The sequence below is a fragment of the Eucalyptus grandis genome, chromosome 8 (genome assembly GCF_016545825.1).
Source record: "Eucalyptus grandis isolate ANBG69807.140 chromosome 8, ASM1654582v1, whole genome shotgun sequence".
Classification (NCBI taxonomy): domain Eukaryota; kingdom Viridiplantae; phylum Streptophyta; class Magnoliopsida; order Myrtales; family Myrtaceae; genus Eucalyptus; species Eucalyptus grandis.
Window position 1 is genome coordinate 41078051 of NC_052619.1, and position 21755 is coordinate 41099805.

Genomic DNA, 21755 nt, shown 5'->3' on the forward strand with positions numbered 1-21755 from the left:
TTGGATTAATACCGCAAAAAATTACAAAAATTGTAAATTGTGATAAAGGAACGTAAAATTCTAAATTGGTATATCAATCAACTATCACTTGTTATTTAACTTAATAATTTAATTGTAAAATTTAACAAAAACTAACATATGATAAATTTATCACAAGTGTCCGGTTTGGGGTAAATTTATGAAAATTATACTAGTTTGGGATTTTTAGTGGTAAAAAAATAAATTTAAGGTAAATTTATCACAAATGCACTAATTTGGGGTTTTTCAAGGTATTTACTCTTATTAATAACAATTTTCATCTTTACCAAAAAAATAACAATTTTCATCATTAATATTTATTTATTTATTTATTTTTGTAACTAATATTAGTTACATTAAAAAAATATTTTCCAATTAAAAATTCACTCAAGAAAACCTAAACGAGGTCGCTGTGAAAGCTGAGAAATTTTGGGACCCTCTCTCTCTCTCTCTCTCTCTCTCTCTCTCTCACCTCCATAGAAAGAAAACGCAGAGCAGCAGGCAGAGCAAGAGAGACGAGCTAGGGATTCATGGCGACCGAGATCGAAGGAGCTCCCGCGACGGCGACGGCGGAGGCGGCGCCTGCGGCGGCCGCGAAGCAGCCGCACAAGCTGGAGAGGAAGTGGACCTTCTGGTTCGACAACCAATCGAAGCCCAAGCAAGGCGCCGCCTGGGGCACCTCTCTTCGCAAGGTCTACACTTTCGACACCGTCGAAGAGTTCTGGTGGTACGCTTCGATTCCGATCCCGATGTCCGTCCTTCTTCGCTCCCCTGTTCGTGTGTGCCCGTGGGCTCCTGCGCCGTTGATCTGCTGGATAGGCCGGCGCTTGCCGGATGAGTTTGTGCGTTCGTGCTGTTCTTAGGGCTTTATCGAGGTTTGCTTGTTGGGTACCCTTGCCGATGATGTGGGTGTCTAGCCTGATGATGTGGTTGATTGGGATTTTCTCGTTTTATTTCCTGTGAAATAGAAGAGGTAGTTTTGGATCTGGTGATGTGGGTTTTGCTGCTGGTATGTAGTAAGTAATTGGGCGCCTTTGCGATTCGTGATCCGGTCGAGCTTCCTGATGACTGCGAACATGTGCTGATTGCACCGCTGAAAGGGCAAAAGATTAGTTCAGGAAAAGTCCTGGGTTGAGATGATCTAATGGTCTTAGCGTGTAACTGAAAGGGAAGGGAAAGAGAAGGAAACCTGGAGGAAATCCGAATCCTATGGGCTTGGTTTGGCGTAATTTTTTCAATATTATTAAGGTTTATGATATCCAATACGACAGGAAAACTGCAGGCTCGACTTCTGACTTGAATTGTCAACTTGAGGAAATTTGTTGAAAGATAAAGAATGGTACTTTCCACATGCAAGAGTAGGATAATACTTATTCAAGCATGAGCTCAGCTTAAATAATGTGCTCAAGAGCGGCTTTTCATTTGTTCTATTTGTTGAAATTGCTCTCTTCGGAACTGAATATAATTGCTTTTTTCTCTGACCGTTGCTTTGGTATTGTCTAATACTGTCGTGTGATTCCTTTTAGCAGCTTTGGTATTGCTTTTCGTTGTTCCTTTGACCTATTGAATGGTTAACTATTTTCTTGCAGTTTGTATGATCAAATCTTTAAGCCAAGCAAGTTGCCTGCAAATGCTGATTTTCACTTATTTAAAGCCGGTGTTGAACCCAAATGGGAAGATCCCGAGTGTGCTAATGGAGGGAAGTGGACTGTTACCAGCAGCAGAAAGGCTACCCTTGATGCGATGTGGCTTGAAACTGTGAGAAGCTTAAAGTGACTTTCCTATTGATTCATTTTCTTTACCTTCTACACACCTATCGAATAATTCAGTGAATGGGGAAAAGGAACAACACATTTGGGTTACACATGTTCAATAGTCTTTTATAGTATATTTATACTAAAACTGGTAAATCTGTTGACCTTGGTAGATGATGGGTTTGATCGGAGAGCAATTCGACGAGGCAGATGACATCTGCGGGGTGGTTGCTAGTGTGCGCCAAAGAGGGGACAAACTTGCTCTGTGGACAAAGACAGCTTCAAATGAGGCTTTACAGGTGCATAAATAAATTCAAGTAACCTATGAGGCCTGCTGATTGATCAAATGTTTTGTTGTGATTCTCTCTAACCATGCTATGATAACTATGTGTTGAAGATCTCTCATTGATCTTTCCTTCCTGTCAATATGTACATATTTTTGTAAGTGTTCATGTTATCATGTAGCTGATTGATTGTGTAGCTCGTCAGTTTTTTCAAAAGCAATCAGCATCTCCTTGTCTCTGCCAATATTTTTCTTTCTGATGCTTAGAAGAAAAAGAAAATTACAAGCTCTTTCTGCATTAGAACTTCATGGCTCTATGGATTAGTTCATGTCACTGTCTCCTTGGCTTAGCCAATATTATCCTTTCTCACCCTTAGAAGAAAAAATAAAATACAAGAAGAAAATGAAAATTACAAGCTCATTTCTGTATTAGAACTTGATGTCTACACTGATTAGTTCATGTCTTATAAGGCTTAAGATCAGTTTAGACAGTTTGAAAGTCCCACTGCAGTTCTTTCCTGTAACTATTCCACCTACCTTCTTATCAAGAAAACCTTGAAAGGGAAAAGATGCTGGAATGTGAAGCTTCTTGACAGTGGTCATTCTATTTGGGTCTTGGCAAATGAACTCCTATGTCCAGCCAGATGATCACTTGTGCTTCTTGCCAAGACAACTTTCTTTAACAGTGATTATGATAGTTCAATGAGCATTAGATTTTCAAAATATCAAGTCCTGTTGATAAGCGCAGTCAAGCCATAGTGATGTCTTTGCTTACATGAGTTGATTTGCTGGCATTCCTCAATCTAAGTCAACATTGCAACATATGTGGCTGGTGAGGTGTAGATTTTTAAAACTAGTCCTTTACAAGCAGCCGATGTGTGCCTGCTGTCCTTCTATGAGTTAAATCTGCTCAAGCCCCTGCACCATCACTGTTGTATGGTTCACGGTGATTATGCCAAGGCAATGCAATTTAAGTTCTTTTTTTGTCCTATGGACTTATAACTTGGATCTTGTTTCAATTGCCAAACCTGGGACCTGAAGCTGGTAAGTAGTTAGATCCACACTCCAAAGCCTAATTTCTGGGGATTTGTGAAGTATCTTTGCATGTAGCCATTCCTATTCCCAATTCGTCATCCACCTTGGATGATTCAATTGCTCAACATAAAATACTAACTGCATTGATCCCCTCTTATGTAGACGGGTATTGGTAGGAAGTGGAAGGAAATCATGGATGTCACTGACAAGATCACTTACAGCTTCCATGTAAGTCTTACCATAGCGAGTTTGGTGTTGTTGTACATCATGTATCTTCCCTTCTTGACTGTCTTGTTTATTGCAGGATGACTCTAGAAGGGAAAAATCGGTCAGGGGACGTTACACTGCCTGAATGTCTGCTGCCAATTCTGTTGGTGTTACTTTCAGTGGCAGCTGCAGGACTTAATGAGAGTAATGCAATGTTATATTTATCGCGTGGATGGTTTAGCAAGCTTGGCATGCTCTGGAGCACGCAAAACAAAAAGAAAAGGCTTCATATGCTTTAGAGATGTTTTAACCCCTTCTGGGTTTGCAATTTTGTTTTACCTTCTGAAGCTGTTTCTCCATAATGTTTTGCTTGAGCTTATTAAGAAAAAAACATTAGAAATGCGTTTTGTTGTGAAGATTACACATGATGAGCAATATGAATTCATTTTCCTCCTTCTGCACTTAATCATGCATTGTCCAGCTTACCTTTCAGATCTATTGAAGTTTGTCATTATACTGTGGAGTTTGTGGAAACTCCTGCTTTTGTGATGCCTTTGCTTGATTATATTTCTTGCATGATGTTTAACCTGAAAGAACCTGTGCTACATAAACTTGAAGCTTTGATCTCGCTTCTCTGTTTTTTTTATTTTGGTACTCTCCTGGCAAAAATGTGACGCATTCCTCTGTATTACGATTCCAAATGTTGTTCTTCCCCTTGTTGAGCTTAATGAGATTTAGAATGAAAATAATCTGATATTAGATGTGAGTGAAAGGGGGTGCGTTTGCATTTCACTGAGACAATTTAAAGCATCTAGTGGTGTTCAAATCTGAAGGTTTATCGATGAAGTAGCAGGGAGTAGACCGGGATGTTGTGTAGCAAGGTCTGCCTTGAAATCATGTTCTTCCATCCTTAAGATCTCTCACTAGATTATTAAGCCTGAAGGGGAAAAACGCAATTAGCGAACATTTTGTTCTCAATAAACTAGAACTGTGTCAATTTTTTTTTAACTCTTTTGGATTTCAGCATCTGTGTGATTGGTCCTGTCTATTGGCTTCTTGATAAAGATTGTGTTTGGCCTCAGTTTTCAGGACGCGGCAAAGAAAGATTAGCATTCTATTAGCTAGGCAAGGTGATAAAACTGCGAGTCTCTGACTGGCTACTAGTTGTCTAGTTATTGGCCAGCAAAAATAGATAATGATCTATTTATCCACGACCCAATGAGTTTGTCTGATAAATGTCATGTCTACAACGCGAGTCTTCGGAAAATTCATTTCTAAAGGTTTTAGTGGAGCAAGAGAGCCCGAGATCTGTCGATATGCTCAGTAGAGGTGAGAGCATAGGGTTGATACGACTTGGAAATCGGCCTGGATCGTCCAGTTCCAAACTGGTTACCAAGAGAAGCGATTTGGTTCTCGGGTCTAACGTCCGACGACCGGCGTGGATCAAGTAGCGTTTTGGTCCGAGATCCAGAGCTGCTAACCGTAATTGAAGTTGAAGGCACGCCTTAGGCTTCTATTTTGATATAGCCAATGTGGGTAGGCCAGGCCTGCCCACCATCTTCTACCGGGCGGGCTTGCGCACATTTGCCCGGGTACAGCGAATTTCGTTGGGAGCTTCCTGAGCCTGCCCCATGATCAAGTTTAGACTTTAATAACATCGAGGCGGGTCAGTATCTCTGTTATTAATGGTACATATCTTCAATCGCGGTACAGTTAAAGAACAAGTCAAGGTTGCTAGCTGAAATAGCAAGGATTGATAAGCTATAAGAACGAATCTTGCATTTCAAACGGGTGCTTTTTGCAAAATGTTTCTTGTCTTTCTATACTGTATGTATGTCTCAATAACCTTACTTGACATCTCATTGTTATTCGCAATCGATCACTGTGCGTCCTGCACGATTAGGATCAATGATATAATGAGAAAATCAGTCAAGTATAGGAAAGGTACCAAGATGAAGCTACTGATTCGATTAGACAATATAGGTTGAGACTTGTCATTGCTTTTCTGTGCCGCAGGAAACTAGGGCATCACAAAACTCTAGCTTGAGGACAAGGCAAGGAATGAGGGTGCTTCTGGGGTCCGAGGAGGATCTGACACTCGATTTCCAGATCTCCAAACCCTAAAAGAGCATTTTCAATTGATCGCGAGCACTTTTCTTTGAAAGCGAGTTCATTAAGCCATCGAGAAGCGATAGGTCACAACAACTAAGAACTGGATTTAACTATGAGGAAGCTCGTGAGGCAAAAGTATATGACTACATTACATGGAAACCCTAGCAACAAGCCAGTTGAAATTGTATGTGGGGGAGACCGGACATATATATATTTATATGCTAATTGGACCAAAACATTCTCGTCCCATGAAATAAACAAATGCACCGACGATCAAACTTCGATTCGTCCTAGGCAAGGAACCCCAGCTTTTCTCCGTTCTTCTTGGCTAATCGGATCAGCCCTTGTCTTTGCTTTGCATCCGCTCCAATCGACTTGCAGAATTCTGTGATCACCTGATTATATACAGAGTGTATGCTATGATCAGTTTTGATGTTATGTGTATGATAAATCAAGTGGAGTATAACTCCTAAATTTTCGAATTGCGGAAAAACTATAAAATGCAAGTGAATTGGTACCTCCTAATATCAAAATTTTTATTTTTTGGATGTCGACAGTCTGAAAATTGCTTAACCACACATTTTTCAGACAAATTATCCAACCCATCTGATTTTGTTTCTCTTTTTTTGTAAACCACAACCTCATCTGTCAAAAAACAATATTTTCTTTAAATCTCAAGGATACCATTGATTGATTTTCTCTTCTACTTCTTGCAAAGGTCACACAAATTTAATATTTAATATCTATTGGACCTATATAATTTTGAATCTCTATAATTTCATCTATCCCTATGCATACAAGAACTAGAATATCCATCCATTCTAAACCATTATCTCTCTATTTCATTCATTCATTCATTCATTCATTCATTCATTCATGGATACCATTACTTGAGACAGATGCCATTCTGCTGAAACTATGTACTAAAAGAACAAAATCAATTTGCACAAAAGCCGACGGATTTAATATATGAACAAACGTTAGGTATACGAAGACTGATTTATAAATGGTCATCCGGACGAGAATGCGTGCCGGTACCTGCGAGTGAAGAGCAATGGCTTTGCCGCGGAGCTGGTTGAACCGCTTCTTCCCGATGACATTCCTGGTCACCACCACGATCGGCGCGAACAGCCCTTTACCTTCATTGACGTTCTTCATCACCGGTTGACACCTTACCGGCTTACTCGCTACCTTCACTCTCACCGCCGATTTTGCCATCAGAGCATGGTGGTCCTCGCCCATGGTCGAGCTCCCCCAGCTCCCGTGGAAAGAAGACCCGAACCCACCTTTCAAGTTTGCGGCGGAGATCGATGTTGCGGCCATGTCAACGACCGAAGCAACAACAAAAGATCAAGAACCAACCAAGAAGCTCGAGCTGAAGCTCAAGCTCAAGCAGTAGGATCGACTTGGGTTTCTTCTGGTTCTGTGGAAGGTTGGGGTGAATGTGTGTGGTTTGAGTCTTTTGCCTGGTGTTGTGCTTTGGGGAGGAGGTGATATTTTTGGGGCTGGGGTGCGGTGTGATGATGAGAACCTCCCGTTTCTTTATTAGGGGGTCAGGGAGCATCAGGAGCCACACGTTCTGGTGGCTTGGAGTTTCAGGAACCACGTATGTCACTTGTACACGGTCTCTCGTCTGCGTTAATTTTCTGTGGTCCCCTGATTTTTGGGGAAGGAAGAAAGAAGGATCTGAATCTGCAATTCTAATGGCTCCATTCTCTCCAGGGGAGCATGGACCCACTCGGCCTCGCACGCCTTGGCAACTGTTCGGTGACAAGGGAAACCCGTGTCCAGGTCGGGCTCGTCAGGGACCGGGTGAATCTCGATCGTTCGTTTCGCGAGTCATGAACCAGCTGTGGATGACTTAGTCCCCGGTGGCGCTCAAAGCGCGTCGGATTGGGCAGTACAATGAAGAATTCCATCTGCATACAAGTATGCAAGCTCATTTCTACGGATTCTCAATCGCAAAATGGGAAATATATGGACACTTCAAGCTTGTTGTCGGGGCTACTGTATTTGATAAAATCTTGATATTCGACTAACTAAAGTTTAGCATGATAAACCTTACATCATTACTTGTTTGATGCGGTAGGTCTAGACAAGCGTTCTACGAAGCTCAAGAGCGTTCGAGATCAGAAACTTCTCGGGATGGGCTCGCATCACTTTCGTTGAACGGAACAAGGCCATGCGAAAAACGGTGACCGAATTGGACGGTGCAAATGAATTGGGAGACTCGGCTGGCTTTTGACCAGGAATGTGTGTTGAAAGACAGCGGGAAGGAAGGAGGGACGAACCCAGTTGGAGACTTCCATCTTCCCTTCTCGATTCAAAAGTTCAAACTGTACAAAACACATGTGAATCGTCATGGGGTGTGGACTCCCAATTTCGCTGGTGGGTGGCTGAAAAGGACTCGTTCGGAGAGAGTAGAGACCGACTGATGAAGAAGGAGATGGAGTCTTTTGAACATCTGATGGTTCTGGTATTTTGGACAGTTCGAGGAACAAAGTCAAGGGTTTGCTTCTTTTTCATCGGTGGAGAATTCAGAATGCCTTCCTACTACGTTGGAGAAACGTGACCTCGAAGTAGATGGTTTCGATTTGAATAACTAGTGAGAGAAGTAAGTTTCTAATATTCATTGCTTGAATTGATTCGCGTGATTCTTTTTCTGAGAACAATGTTAGGTATGCTATAACTATAAGTAGACATTTTATACTGGAAAATTACACAAAAAAAAAAAAAAATCTTAATTTCATTGTATTAGTTACAAAACTTTTCATTGTATCAATTGAGTCAAAACCTTTTCATGATTTGTCAAAACAGTCCATTTAGCTAATTTTGATTGCAAATTGTTGGCATAGACAATTTCTTTAATTTTCTAATTTTTTATATTTAATTTCTTTTTTTTTTTTCCATTTTTCCCCAACTGTGGACTAGCGAGGCTACTAATTGACCTTCTTTGGCTATAGGCAAGGGCCTTCACGCCCTTGTTGGCCACAGGCGAGGGTGTCAGGCCCTTGCCCAAATCCAAGAGAGGTTAGGAACGCAAGGGCCCCAACCCTCTCTAGGATTTAGGCAAGAGTAGCAACACCGTCACCAACAACAAGTGAAAGTTGCGAGCCCATGCCTATGGCTAACAAGGATGTCATGACCCTCACTTGGATTTGGGTGACGGCCCAATGCCCTTGCTTGGGTCTTTGCGAGGGTACGAAGGCCCTTGCTTGTGGTGCCAGCCCCAAGTTATAAACAAAACAAAGAAAGAAAAAAAACATTTAAAAAATATAAAAAATTTATCAACGTTAACATCAATCACGTCATGTAGAATAACCAATGTCTATGTTAGTAATTTCTAACTAAAATTGACTAGATGGACTATAGGAAAATTATCCAAAAAGTTTTGAACCTATTGTATGGCAACTAATTCAATCCTTAAACTTTCAATTGTGGTAATTTAACTCTAAAACTTTATACAACTTGTCAATTCAATCATAAACATTTCAATTGTGATAATTTACTCCTAAACCTTTTAACGATTTGCAAAACTAATCATAAACATTTTAACAAATTGCCAATTACTTGTCCTCGGCTAATTTAATTGAATATAGCTAATGTGGTGGTTTAGTCAATGTCAATTGTCTTATATAGTACAACTAGCACTAATTGGAATTTTTTTTTAAAATTTTCTTATTCTTTTTCTCTTCATTTTTTCCCTATTTTTACAAAGGGCCACTAGCAACCTCCATTGACCATTGGGCAAAGGTTGATGACCCCATAGGCCCTAGGTGAGGACCCACGGTAGGTGCGTGTTGTGGCCCTCATGGGCCATAGCGAAGGTGAGCAAGGGCTACGGTGCCTTCATTTTGGCTTGCGATAGCTTGGGTGAGGGCTCATGATGCCCTTGCCAACCATAGCAAGGGCTCGCTAGATCTGGTGAGGCAAAAGCGTTGTGGCCCTTGTTTAGGTCCTCGCTAACCACAAAGGAGGTGGGAGAGGGCTGTAGTGCCCTCATTGTGGCCCACAAGAGCTAGTGACACCCTCATTGGCCAAAGTGAGGGTTGGTGAGCCCTGTTGGAAGATATGATTTTGTAATCTGTATTGATAGGAAATCAAATATATTTTAGGATAGGAAAAGATAGGCAAATATTCAATTTCCTTTATTATTTTTCTTCTTTGTAATTAAATACACGAGACATGTACAGAAATTACATCAATGAAAAAGAAGACAATTGCTTCTTCGTTCTTCTTCTGCCTTCTGCGAACATCTTCATCTTCTTTTTCTGACATGGGTATCAAAGCCATTCCGGTTCTGAACTAATTTGCTCCCACTCCGATTGCCTCATAAACCAACTTCGAATCCTAGAACAGTGTTGCCAAAGGAATCAAAATCCTTGATTGCTTGAAGGATCCTTATCTGCGAAAAAGGAGTTAACAGAGGAATCAATTTCTTTTTCAACATGTCAACACCACAAGATCTTACCTCCACTCTCGTCGATCAATCTGTAACAGAAGCTTCGATACAAGCCTTGGGAGACCGAGATTTGTCTGCTGTAGTCCCTGCATTAGAATAGCAAAGATAGATCCAGGGCCAACATCCGCATGTGTAGTGGCAACAACAGGCTCAAGCAATTACAGGGCAACCATTCACAGGTCACCCCTACCAATGGACGTCGTATCCATGGTATCCTGAGTCTATCCCTAATACATCATCACCTGGCTACCACAGCAATGCGCAGGCCGAAGTAGGTCCACCAACCAGCGACAGGGCAAACCCTAGCATTCACGGGTCACCCCTACCAATGGACGCCGTATCCATGGTATCCTGGGTCTATCCCCAACACATCATCGACTGTACCGGGTCATGGAACCAATCCCTATTCAGGGTTTCAAAATGCGGATTACGGATTCGGCTTCGGCGGTTTGGGTTAGGGAACAAATCCCTACCTGACTCCTGCACCGGGTTTCTTCCCGTATCAGATTCTCGCTACCAGTGGCCGGTCGGAACCCGGCGATCCATTGTATACAACAAACAACGACGGACCAGAATTGAAGATCATAAGTCAGCAATTGACAGGTACAGACAATTATTCAAGTTGGTTGCGCGAATTCCAGTGGGCACTTATAACGAAAGACAAAGAAGTTTTCATCGACGGATCGTTTTCGATTCCGTCCAACGAGAGAATGGCACGACTCTGGAGGAGATGCAGCCAACTGGTGAGAACCTGGATTGGAAACTGTATCGTGCCCGAGGTTGCAGCCGGGCTTCCCCCGACGGAGGATCCGAAGAAGATGTGGGAAAACATAAGGGAGATGTACGGAAAACTCGACCAAGTTAAAATTTTCTATCTCACACAACAAATTTCATATTTGAAATAGGGGAACATGAGCATTGTGTCAATATACAACAAGCTTTTGAGTCTGTGGAATGAGTTAGAGGCAGCCGAGGAAAAATTCGACTGGCCCGATCATATCCAACAACAATACAAGTAAATGCGAGAAAGGGAGAAGGCGGCGAGATTCCTCCTCATCCTCAACGAGGCATACCTGCCATTCTGATCCCATATACTCACCATGGAGCCTTTGCCCAGTCTTGGCCGTATCTACCAACTCGCCATACAGGAGGAAAGCCAACAGAGATCGGCGGACCATGGCAAGGGAGGAGACAGAATTGCTCTAGTAGCCAAGAGCCATTTTCGCTCGTCACAGAGGAGCTCGGGAAGGAGAGAGGCGAATCTAGGGTTGTTCTTCGAAAACAAAAACCCTAGATCCCTTTTAAGGAGAAGCACGGACGGTGGAGATCACTCCCACCATCAATCGGATGGCTCACGGTCATTCTAGGGGTCGATAGGATCGGACAGCTCGCGCGGCATCCTCTCCACTACATCCGATGGCTTGCATGCTATTTTTTTAAATCCATCCGACGGCTCATGAGGCAGCTACTTAATCGGATCGGACGGCTCACAATTGCCTAGCACTAATGGGCTGGATGGCTCGCGAGGCCCATTTCTTGGAGGAATCGATAGCTCATATGGGCCTATTTCGGCCCGGGCTTTTCAATCTACCATCGAGGCCCACTTTTTTTTTTTTAACGCACCATTAGGCCCACTTCAAATACAAAAAATAATGGGCCAAGAGGAAAATGTAAAATGTATTGTGATTATTGTAAGCGCCCGCACCATACAATTGAGAATTGTTGGAAATTATATGGAAAGCTAGGAGAAAAAGAAAAAGGGAAATTTTCCTCAGTTTTTCAAGTATCGGGTTAGCAAATGGGAAAATCAATTACCCATGAACAATATCACGAGCTGATGGAAACCTTGAAAAAAATTGGATCCTTCGATAAATGAGGCAACTTCACAGGTACATCCTATTATTTGATGAACTCAATTTCAAAGGATGCATGGATTATTGATTCATGTGCTAGTGATCACATAGTCTGTGATAGAAATTTACTTTCAGACATTACAAAATTATCTTTTTCTATATAAGTACAACTTCCAAATGGAAATATCACCAAAGTTATAATGACTAGGACTGTAAAGCTTAGTTTTCTTATTACTCTTAAAAACGTGCTCTACGTACCCGATTTCCATTTCAATCTAATCCCAGTTGCTCGAGCCTATGAAGAAAATTCATGTCACATTCTTTTCCATTTTGATAAATGTTTCTTTCAGGCCCTTTCAACTAGCAAACTGATAGGCTTGGGTAGAGTCAACCAAGGACTATATTTTTGGTTGGATTTTCCGCATCTTTTTAAATTATCTCCTGTTGAATTTAATAAATCTCTATGTAATGCTACTACCAATGGCATTTATTTCCTTAATCATAAACGATTGGGCCACAATGCATCATTTTCTTGTCCTAAATGTCCCATTTGTCCCATGGCTAAGCAAACACGTGCTCCTTTCCAGAATAGCACTTCTCAAGCAGATGATATCTTTTCTCTTATTCAGGCTGATGTTTTGGGGCCCTATCATACTTTAAATCATGATGGGTCTAGGTTCTTTCTCACAATTGTGGATGACTACTCTCGTGCCACATGGATTTTCCTCATGCAATCCAAAAATCAGGTCTTTTCTCATTTAAAGACATTTATTTCCTTATCTAAGACTCAATTTCAGAAATCAATCAGTAGGATACATATTGATAATGGAAAAGAATTTTTTAATGCTGAATGCACTTCCTTGTTCACTGTAAATGGGATATTGCATGAGAGTTCTTGTACTTATACACCCCAGCATAATGGAGTTGTTGAGAGAAAGCATCGCCATATTTTATAAGTGGCACGTGCACTTAAATTCCAAGCTTCTATCCCTGAAAATTTTTGGGGAGATTGTGTGATTACTATAGCATATCTAATCAATTGCATGCCATCACGCATTTTAAAGGAAAGACACCTTTTGAGTTATTATATGAGAGAAAGCCGAATCTGACTCATCTCAGAGTCTTTGGGTGTCTGTGCTATGTCACTACAGTGGGCCATAGAGATAAGATGGCGCCATGGGCTACTCACTACATTTTCATAGGCTATCCAACTTTGCAAAAGGGATATCGGCTTTATGCACCGTCTACAGGGAATTTTTTTTATCAGCAAGGATGTTGTGTTTCATGAAAATGTTTTTCCTTTTTCATTAACATCTTTATCTGAAGAAGAGAAGACAAATCGACAATTCTTGTTGGAAGAAGATTCATCACCTAGAGGAGCATTCATTATTCCTACTCCCCCAAGAGAAGTTGATATCTTGCCTCCAACACCCCTTGCGAATACTGCTGAAGATTCCATTGAGTAGCCTCATATAGAAGGATCACTGCATGAAGAACTAGCACAGTTGGAGGATACTTCAGAAACAACAACTACTGAAGAATTATCCATCACACCACAGGTGCCACAGAGGCGTCCTCATCGAATCACTCGACCACCAACTTGGACGAAAGATTATATATGCGGTTCTTCAAGATCATCAGGTACTTGTTACCCTATCTCATCTTATGTCTCATTTGATAGATTGTTGCCAGAACATCTATATTGCATAAGCCGTGTTTCTGAAGATCGAGAACCTTCTAGTTATGACGAAGCGAAAGATGATCCTTGTTGGCAAAAGGCCATGGAATCTAAATTACATGCATTGATAGACAATCACACTTGGGATGTTGTATCAATGCTTGATCATCGCAAATCCATTGGATGTAAGTGGGTATATAAGATAAAATACAAAGCAGATGGTTCTGTGGAAAGATACAAAGCCTAGTTGGTGGCAAAAGGCTTCACCTAGCGAGAAGGTTTCGACTATCATGAAACTTTTTCTCTTGTAGCAAAGGATGTCATGGTTTGTACTTTTCTGTCTATTGCTGCTTTTTGTGACTGGCCATTACACCAAATAGATGTCCATAATGCCTTCTTGCAGGTGATCTAGATGAAGAAATATATATGGAGCTTCCACTAGGATTACGGAGATAGGGGGAGTCAAAGGTATGTCATCTTCGCAAATCTCTTTATGGATTGAAACAAGCTTCCAGACAATGGTACGCTAAGTTCACCAGTGCACTCTTGGCCACTGGCTTTAATCAATCCAAGTATGTCTATGCCTTATTCAACTGGACAAAAGGTATGTAATCTATTTACTTGATGATTTATGTTGATGACATTTTTATCATAGGGAATGATGATTCCGTTGTAAAGAAACTTAAAGAGTATCTGCATTCGACTTTTCATATTAAAGACTTAGGGTCACCTAAATATTGTCTTGGAATTGAGATAGCTCGCTCAGATCAGGGCATCTCATTAAGTCAACAGAAATTCATGATGGAGATAATATCAGAAGCAGGATTATCAGGTTGTAGACCATCAGTCATTCCTATCGAGCAAAATACTAAACTGACTTCTGTCGGCTATGACACTGGCGTATCCTCCTCTTCTGATGATCTGTTGTTACAAGATCCCTCAAGATATCAGAGACTCATAGGAAAATTGATATATCTCACCATGACTAGGCCAGATATTTGCTATGCAGTATAGACTCTTAGTCAGTTTATGCATAGTCCAAAGCAGTCTCACATGAACGCAGCCTTGAAGATTGTGAGATACTTGAAGACCTGTCCAGGTTTGGGAATACTTCTTTCTCGAAAGTGCAACATGGAAATGACGGCCTATTGAGATGTAGATTATGCCACATGCCCTATGAGCAGGAGGTCTATTACTGGTTTCTGCATCAAATTTGGGGAATCACAACTTTCATGGAAGACAAAGAAACAATTTATTGTATCTTTATCATTGGCTGAAGCTGAATACCGATCTATGGCCAAGACTGTTTGTGAAATAGTCTGGTTAAAGGGGTTTACTTCTGGATCTCGGAGCTCCTGTTAAAGGACCAACTTTACTCTTCTGTGATAATGATTCAGCACTCAAGCTTGCAGCAAATCCTGTATTGCATGAGAGGACGAATCATATAGAAGTCAATTGTCATTTTACTCGAGAAAAGATTCAAGAAGGAATTGTCGAGACAAGATGAATCAGGACTTCGGAACAGCCCGTTGATATATTTACAAAACCTCTTTGTCAAAGACAACATACATATCTTCTAAACAAGCTAGGCGTCTTGGACATATACAGACCACCAGCTTGAGGGGGAGTGTTGGAAGATATGATTTTGTAATCTGTATTGATAGGAAATCAAATATATTTTAGGATAGGAAAAGATAGGCAAATATTCAATTTCCTTTATTATTTTTCTTCTTTGTAATTAAATACATGAGACATGTTCAAAAATGACATCAATGAAAAAGAAGACAATTGCTTCTTTGTTCTTCTTCCGCCTTCTGTGAACATCTTCATCTTCTTTTTCTGACAAGCCCTCTCCAGATTCAACAAGGGCTGTAACCTTCACCCACAGTTGGTGGGGGCTTTGTAGCCCTCACGTAGGGGTCGATGGGGATAGCTAGTCCTTATCTAGTGATCATGTCAGTCTCAAAAAAGGGTCTAACCTCACTAGTTGGTTAAGGGAATTTTTTTTTTTTCATTTTTCCGTCATTTTCCTTTTTGTTTTTTGTTTAAGAAAATTAAAAAGAAAAAAAAGCTAAAACATAAAAAAGTAAAAAAGAAAAAATAAAAATATACAAGCAAGAGGGCTGGGCCAGCCTTCCTGCTTGGGGTTATATATATATTTTATAAGTTTCGGTCTTTTTTCCTTTTTTTTTTTAATTTTGTCATCTTTATGGAAAAATAGAAAAAGGAAAAATAAACAAAAAAGGAAAGAAAAAAATGTAAAGAATGAAAATGCCCTAATTAGCTTATAAGGACAAGCCATTGTTTAAAATTGACACAACAATTTCAGGTTGTTATTTGAAATAAGGTCTATTCTTAGCCCTTATTCAATTTAGATTCTTATATGAGAAATTGATGATACTTGAACCCTCAAGGTCTAATATTAGATTGACACAATTAAAATATTTAGGGCTGAATTAATCGCCGTACAATAGATTTATGATTTTTTGGATATTTTTTCCGATGAACTACATTAGCAAATTATCAAAAAATTTAGGACTCAATTGATACAATTAAAATATTAAAAATCAAATTGGCACAAATGTAATAAATTTAGGAATTTTTTTGATAATTTTCTCCATTTTAAAAAAGAGCAAACAATACTTTCAATGCCCAATAACATAATGTCACACATTAAATAAACTAAGTTCCTAGACCAGTCTTTAGTGTTCATATAGGTCATTTCTCCTTTTTCTTTCAATGAACAGATAAATTTAACGGCTTTGATAAGAGAGACATGTTTCACCGATCCTGCTGAGTCAACTCACTTGCTCATTTCTGAAGCTTTTTTATCCTTCTCTTATCAAATTCCCAGTACTTCTTTTGACAATTTAACGAAAGATCAATAAAGTCGTTTGACTCTACCAACAAAGATGTGGGGTTATGTTTGAGATATTTGTGGACCGGGTCAATGAAGAAAAATGCCATAACACTATTTACCCATCATCTACCCTCCTATTGGAGGATCTTGAACTTTGATTGTTGAATATAAGCTCACATGGTGGCAAGGGACTCCATAGAGCAATTGGAGGTCGTAAATGTTTTTCTAGGAGAAAAGTCACAACCACCGACAAATCCAATTCAGAAGTAGGGGATGGACTTTGCGTTGCGTGGAGTTTACTCTCCGCAATTGAGGTAAGTAAGAACGATGCAAGTTCTCCATTATTCAACGGAACATTAAATCCACTCCGGAAGCAAGTTTCTCTCCTTCTTCCTAATCATCGGTAAGCCACTTTGGACCAAAGTAAGCTTATAAGCCCATCAAAAGTGATCACCAATTTATGGTTATGTTTGTTCAGATGGCCACTACTCATCATTATCGAGGGTTCATATCCAAACTCATTAATATATCGGGTTATATCTTCATTTTTACTCAAAAGTTCAAACAAGTGAATTAGGGCACAACTAATTATATTAACTTGTCAATATCTCATTAGTTATTTCACATGGAATTTCTTATAATCTCTATGCTGTGCTTTGCACGGCAACACTCATTCTATAATCAAGATGAGCCGTTTCAATGCCAAGCTTGAGGTCAACTCGAAATCAAACGACTCAATGTTGAGCAACCATCGATCCAAGCCAAAGCTATTCGCAAGTAGCTCAACTCAATTTTGCTCCTAGTCATACTTGGACGAGCCTGTGATGGCAGACCAAATCCACGAACTGGTTGCTATAGCACTATACTCTCCTTCACTCATGGTCTCTTTCGTTTGATCAAACCGTGATAGCCATGTGCTCCCGAAAACCACAATGGATCAAGAGATTTGGGATGTTCATGGTAGAAAAAGGTAGGGAATTTGTTGAGAGTGCTCTGGGGGCAAGGAGGGGGAGGGGGGGCGGTGTTTGGTCGAAGGACTTAAATTTGATGTCATCCAACACACATTCTAGCCCTGCCTGTTTTCCTATAAGAAAATGAACTTTAATAGATATATATGATTTTCCCTAGAAATATTTTAAATATTTTCTTTGATTTTTATCTTCCTTGTGATGGTACACACATATAAAGAAGATTCTCCATATATTCTTTTGGTCGCATATATTCTTGATTGATGTGTTAGTTAAATAGTTACCTAATAAAATTTATAAATAGGCGATGTATTTTTTAAAACAAAATGCATAAAAATATATAAGAATTTCACATTTTCTCTCTTTCACATATTTCTTATCTTGGTATTAGAGCTTCACTTATCTTGGTATTATATCTTTTGAGTTACATAGGGTGCACATTGCATCATGTGCGCACTTGTTGCGCATCTCTTATCTTATGTCCTTCTCTTTTTCAATAATTACTAACATCCATATCTCTCTACGTCGATCCTTAACATAGTTCGTCTAGTCCAATAAGCATATCAACTTGCTTTGATATCGCAGAGTCGAAAAATCAGTCATGATAGCCTCCTATGTTACGATAGCCTTCGCCTCCTGCAGGGAAGATAGCCCCTTGTCACGGAGCCTGTGCAGTGGTCATAGCAACATATAATATCCGTTTAAGCAGCCAAGTCAACATTTTGCCTAATCTCTCTTCAGCACATCGAACCGCTTCAGTAATACACCAGGTGTTTTTAGGATCTTTTATCAACAGGCAAGTTGACTTTTTCAATTTCACCTTGCATTTGAGAGGATATTAGAGATAATTGCGATAGGTTCTAGAGATATTTAATATATTTCCTTTAATTTTCCATACCTATTCTCCAATCTCTTTGTAATTGTGCATATCCTTGATTAATATACCTTATGTACTCTCCCATCAGAATACACCAAAATATATAAAAATTTCACATTTTCTCTCTTTTGCATATTTCTTATCTTGAACGTAGTCCGTATATAGAGGCCCTCAAATGCTGCCCCTTCCTTTTTAATCAAATTCAATTAATAATTTTGGGGTAAAATAACGTCATTTCGCATATTATTTTTTGTTCACCGGCTGTTTGTGTCATTATCTTTTTTATTGTTTTGCTTGAGGAGATGTTTTGTCTGATTTTTTTTTTTGGTTAATATCCTAAAAAACTCTAAATTAGTACACTCGTGATAAATTTACCAAAAATTATTTTTTTTACCATTAAAATCCCAAAACTAGTATACCTGTGATAAATTTACCCGACTGATCATAAAAAACTATAAACCGGTACATTTATGACAAATTTACCTCAAACTAATTTAGTTGACCATAAAAACCCAAACCGGTTAATTTGTGACAAATATATCCTCCACTAAATTGAATTAATACCACAAAAAAAAATCATAAAAATTTTAAATTGTGATAAATGGATTGTAAAATCTCAAATTGATATACCAGTTAATTGTCACGTGTTATTGAACTTAATAATTTGACAATGAAATTTAACGAAAACTAATATAGGGTAAATTTGTCACAAGTGTATTAGTTTGGAGTAAATTTGTTAAAATTATACTAGTTTGGAGTTTTTGGTAGTCATAAAAATAATTTGAGCTAAATCTGTCACATGTGTATTAAATTATGGTCTTTCAAGGTATTAATTTTTATTTTTGGGTGTATTCATATATTATTTTTGTCTTTTGGCCATAACAACAAAAAATCAGAGAACCTTCTCTTCCCAGGAGACGAACGCAACGGAGCCAGACGTCGTGCAGACTGCACACCTGCACCCCCAAACCCAAACCACTCCCAAAGAAAAATTCCAACTGACGCCATCACCGTTCCCACCGCCCCGCATCAAGAGCCAGAACCGCCGCCGCCGCAGCCGCCGCCGACGACCGCCGGGTTACGATCGAGTGCAAAATGGCGTCCCTCGCCACCCACTTCTCCGCCTTCCTCTTCCTCTTCCCCGTCGGCCTCCGGCGCCTCCTCTGCTCCTACTCCCTCTACCTCAAGAGCCCCTCCTCCTACAGATCCAAGCCCTGGTACTTCGCGGATCCCAGGTGGAAGAACCTCGACCTCTACGCCCTCCTCCTCGCCCTCCCCATCGCCTCCTTCTCGGAGCTCTTCCTCTTCCTCACCTTCTCCGGCCACCCCACCTACCGCTTCGCCTTCTTCCAGCAGTCCGCCGCCGTCTTCCTCTTCTGGGCCCTCCTCGTCCTCGTGATCCTGAAGGAGTACGTCGACGGCGCCGCGGTGGGCGAAGGGTACGTGTTTGTCGTCGCGGGTGTCGCGTTCTTGGTGGAGTATTCGGTGATCGGGAAGGGGGTTGGCGGTCTGGGCGAGCCCGTGTATGAGCTGTTGGGGAAATTGAGTCTGGTTTGTGCCGGTTCTTGCTTGTACTTGGGGGTGAGGCCATCCGCGTTCTTTGCAGAGTACTTGTTGTCGTCTGGTCTGGTGCTCAAGGGGACTTGGGCTTTGCAAGCTGGGCTGAATTTGGGTACTGATATGTTTGCCTTAAAGGGGTGTCACAAGTTGAGGGTTTCGACGGGACAGTGGGATCTTGATGTGAAATGTGCTCTTGAGGAGGATAGTCTGCGGGGCGTTGCGCTGATGAATCTGTTGTTTATCGTGCATGCCATTGGGGTCGTCGTTGTCGGCTTCGGGCTGTTTGGGTTGTTGTCCTGTAATCGGAATTTGAGATTCGGCGATGCGAGTGGGCCATTGCTGGCTCAGCTTGAATCGGAGAGCATGTTGATGCGGCCGGGACCTGAATTTGAGCTGGAATGAAGGTCACTGATAGTTGCTCCTTCATTTTGTAATTCTTCTCTTCATTTAGGTAGGCTACTCTTGCCTGTTCATGGTCGGCAAGGAGCAACTGATTCTATTAAATCATTAATTTGTTTTGCTATGAATAGAGTTACTAGAAATTTTGCTTAAGTGACTTGTTGCCAACAAATGAAGACTCGTTTGTTCAAGTCTGACTGATTGCACCTTATAGAGGAAATAGGGAATCACAATTCGTGGCTACCACTTGCTCCATGGGACCATTACGCATATGGATCTTGTGGTTAATATGTAATGTTTGTCCTTCACTCATGTATATACCCTACATTAAAAGTTCTGCTAGTTGGTTCACACGTCAATCGTGTGCCCTGCAACTAGGCAGAAAAATGGTTCCAAAAACGAGTAAGAATATGAAGAATCAATCAGTTAGACAACCGGAGTAAGCCCTTTGGTTTGATTAGTACATTTCTGGTGTCTTCAGCACTGCATTTGTGGCATCATCAATTATGCATCACCACCACGTACAGTTGCTAGTGTTACATTTGGGAGCAATCTAGTTCTTTAAAAGCTATTAAAGATCTACTAAAATTGGGTTTTATTGTGTCTCGTGGAAAGTTCTAGAAATTGTTTCCCAAACTTCATTATGAACTCTGTGGTAGAAGTTTCATGGCCACAGTGGGTTGACTCAACTGAAGCATTGATAAATCTTAAATGAGAGTTGATGAGATGCTTAAGATTTAAATGGAACATTTTTTTCTCATTGCACATGACACATTTGTTTAAAGGGTTGATGACAATAAGTCTAATGGCTGATTAATGCCAACCTTCCTAGAAACAGGAATGGTGATTCATCAGGAGAGCAATTAAGATTCTCTGATAATCTGATGTTTCGAAAAACCAGTTGAAGGGGAAAGGCCTAACGGCAACTCTTTTTATGAAAGGCTATTTAGGACATACATATTGTATTGATTTTTTTTTTCAGAAGATCCTGGAGGACAAAGGTATAGTTTCATGCAGAATTGTTGTGAATGTTTAATTAGATGTACCGAATTTTGTGGATTACTATTTTGGTGTGATTAAGGTATAATCTGCAGCAGAAGGAGATATGGGATTTCAATTGTAGACTGTCAGGCTGAACCCATGAACTTGGATTCTGTAAATGATTGTATTGATTTTCTTGGTAAAGATTTTTTCTATTTCATGATCTTAGAGTTTTGAGATACAAATCCATCTCCACTCAATCACCCAACTGTCAAAGAAGGCAATTTGTTTGATCTGCATCAAGGACACATTCTTACTATGGGTTTTTGGCCAAACCTCTCTCAACACATGCTGGTTCAGAGAAAGCGCCTTGTCATTATAGATTGAGTCAGCCAACATGCCAATTTGAGCTGGAGAAAAGGTTGATGAACATAATGGTAGAATTACAGGTAGGTTCCTCTCAACTGCTTATGTGACCTCTGTGATTTTTCTGTTTACCAGAAGTTTTAGATTACTAAATATTTCCAGTGAAAGGAGTCAAGCCAATTTATGTCATTATAATGGTTGGACAACTTTAGCGAGGTGTGTTTGCTACCTATTGGACTGATGGCGATGGAGGTGGTCTCAGTCAGTTGTGCTTATGCCACAAATTGCTAGGCTGCTAGCTTTCCCTTTTGAATTCATTCTACATTGCTAGACTTCTACATT

At 40.3% G+C, this 21755-nt stretch overlaps 3 protein-coding genes across 3 annotated transcripts; 2 read left to right on the forward strand and 1 right to left on the reverse strand.

Annotated features, from left to right (window-relative positions):
- Positions 1-466: 466 nt before the first annotated feature.
- Positions 467-3750, forward strand: LOC120286579 (eukaryotic translation initiation factor-like). The gene is made up of 5 exons (XM_039298864.1): positions 467-745; positions 1608-1776; positions 1946-2071; positions 3253-3318; positions 3395-3750. The coding sequence occupies exons 1-5, from the start codon at positions 549-551 to the stop codon at positions 3440-3442; spliced, it is 606 nt and encodes a 201-aa protein (XP_039154798.1). The 5' UTR covers positions 467-548; the 3' UTR covers positions 3443-3750.
- Positions 3751-5449: 1699 nt separating this feature from the next.
- LOC120286889 (protein PROTON GRADIENT REGULATION 5, chloroplastic-like) lies at positions 5450-6897 on the reverse strand. Its single transcript, XM_039299482.1, has 2 exons — positions 6448-6897; positions 5450-5804 (listed from the first exon to the last, which is right to left on the reverse strand). Exons 1-2 carry the CDS (start codon positions 6730-6732, stop codon positions 5700-5702), a joined length of 390 nt encoding a protein of 129 aa, XP_039155416.1. The 5' UTR covers positions 6733-6897; the 3' UTR covers positions 5450-5699.
- Positions 6898-19202: 12305 nt separating this feature from the next.
- LOC104417194 lies at positions 19203-20069 on the forward strand. Its single transcript, XM_010028506.2, has one exon. The coding sequence runs from the start codon at positions 19203-19205 to the stop codon at positions 20067-20069; it is 867 nt and encodes a 288-aa protein (XP_010026808.2).
- Positions 20070-21755: the final 1686 nt, after the last annotated feature.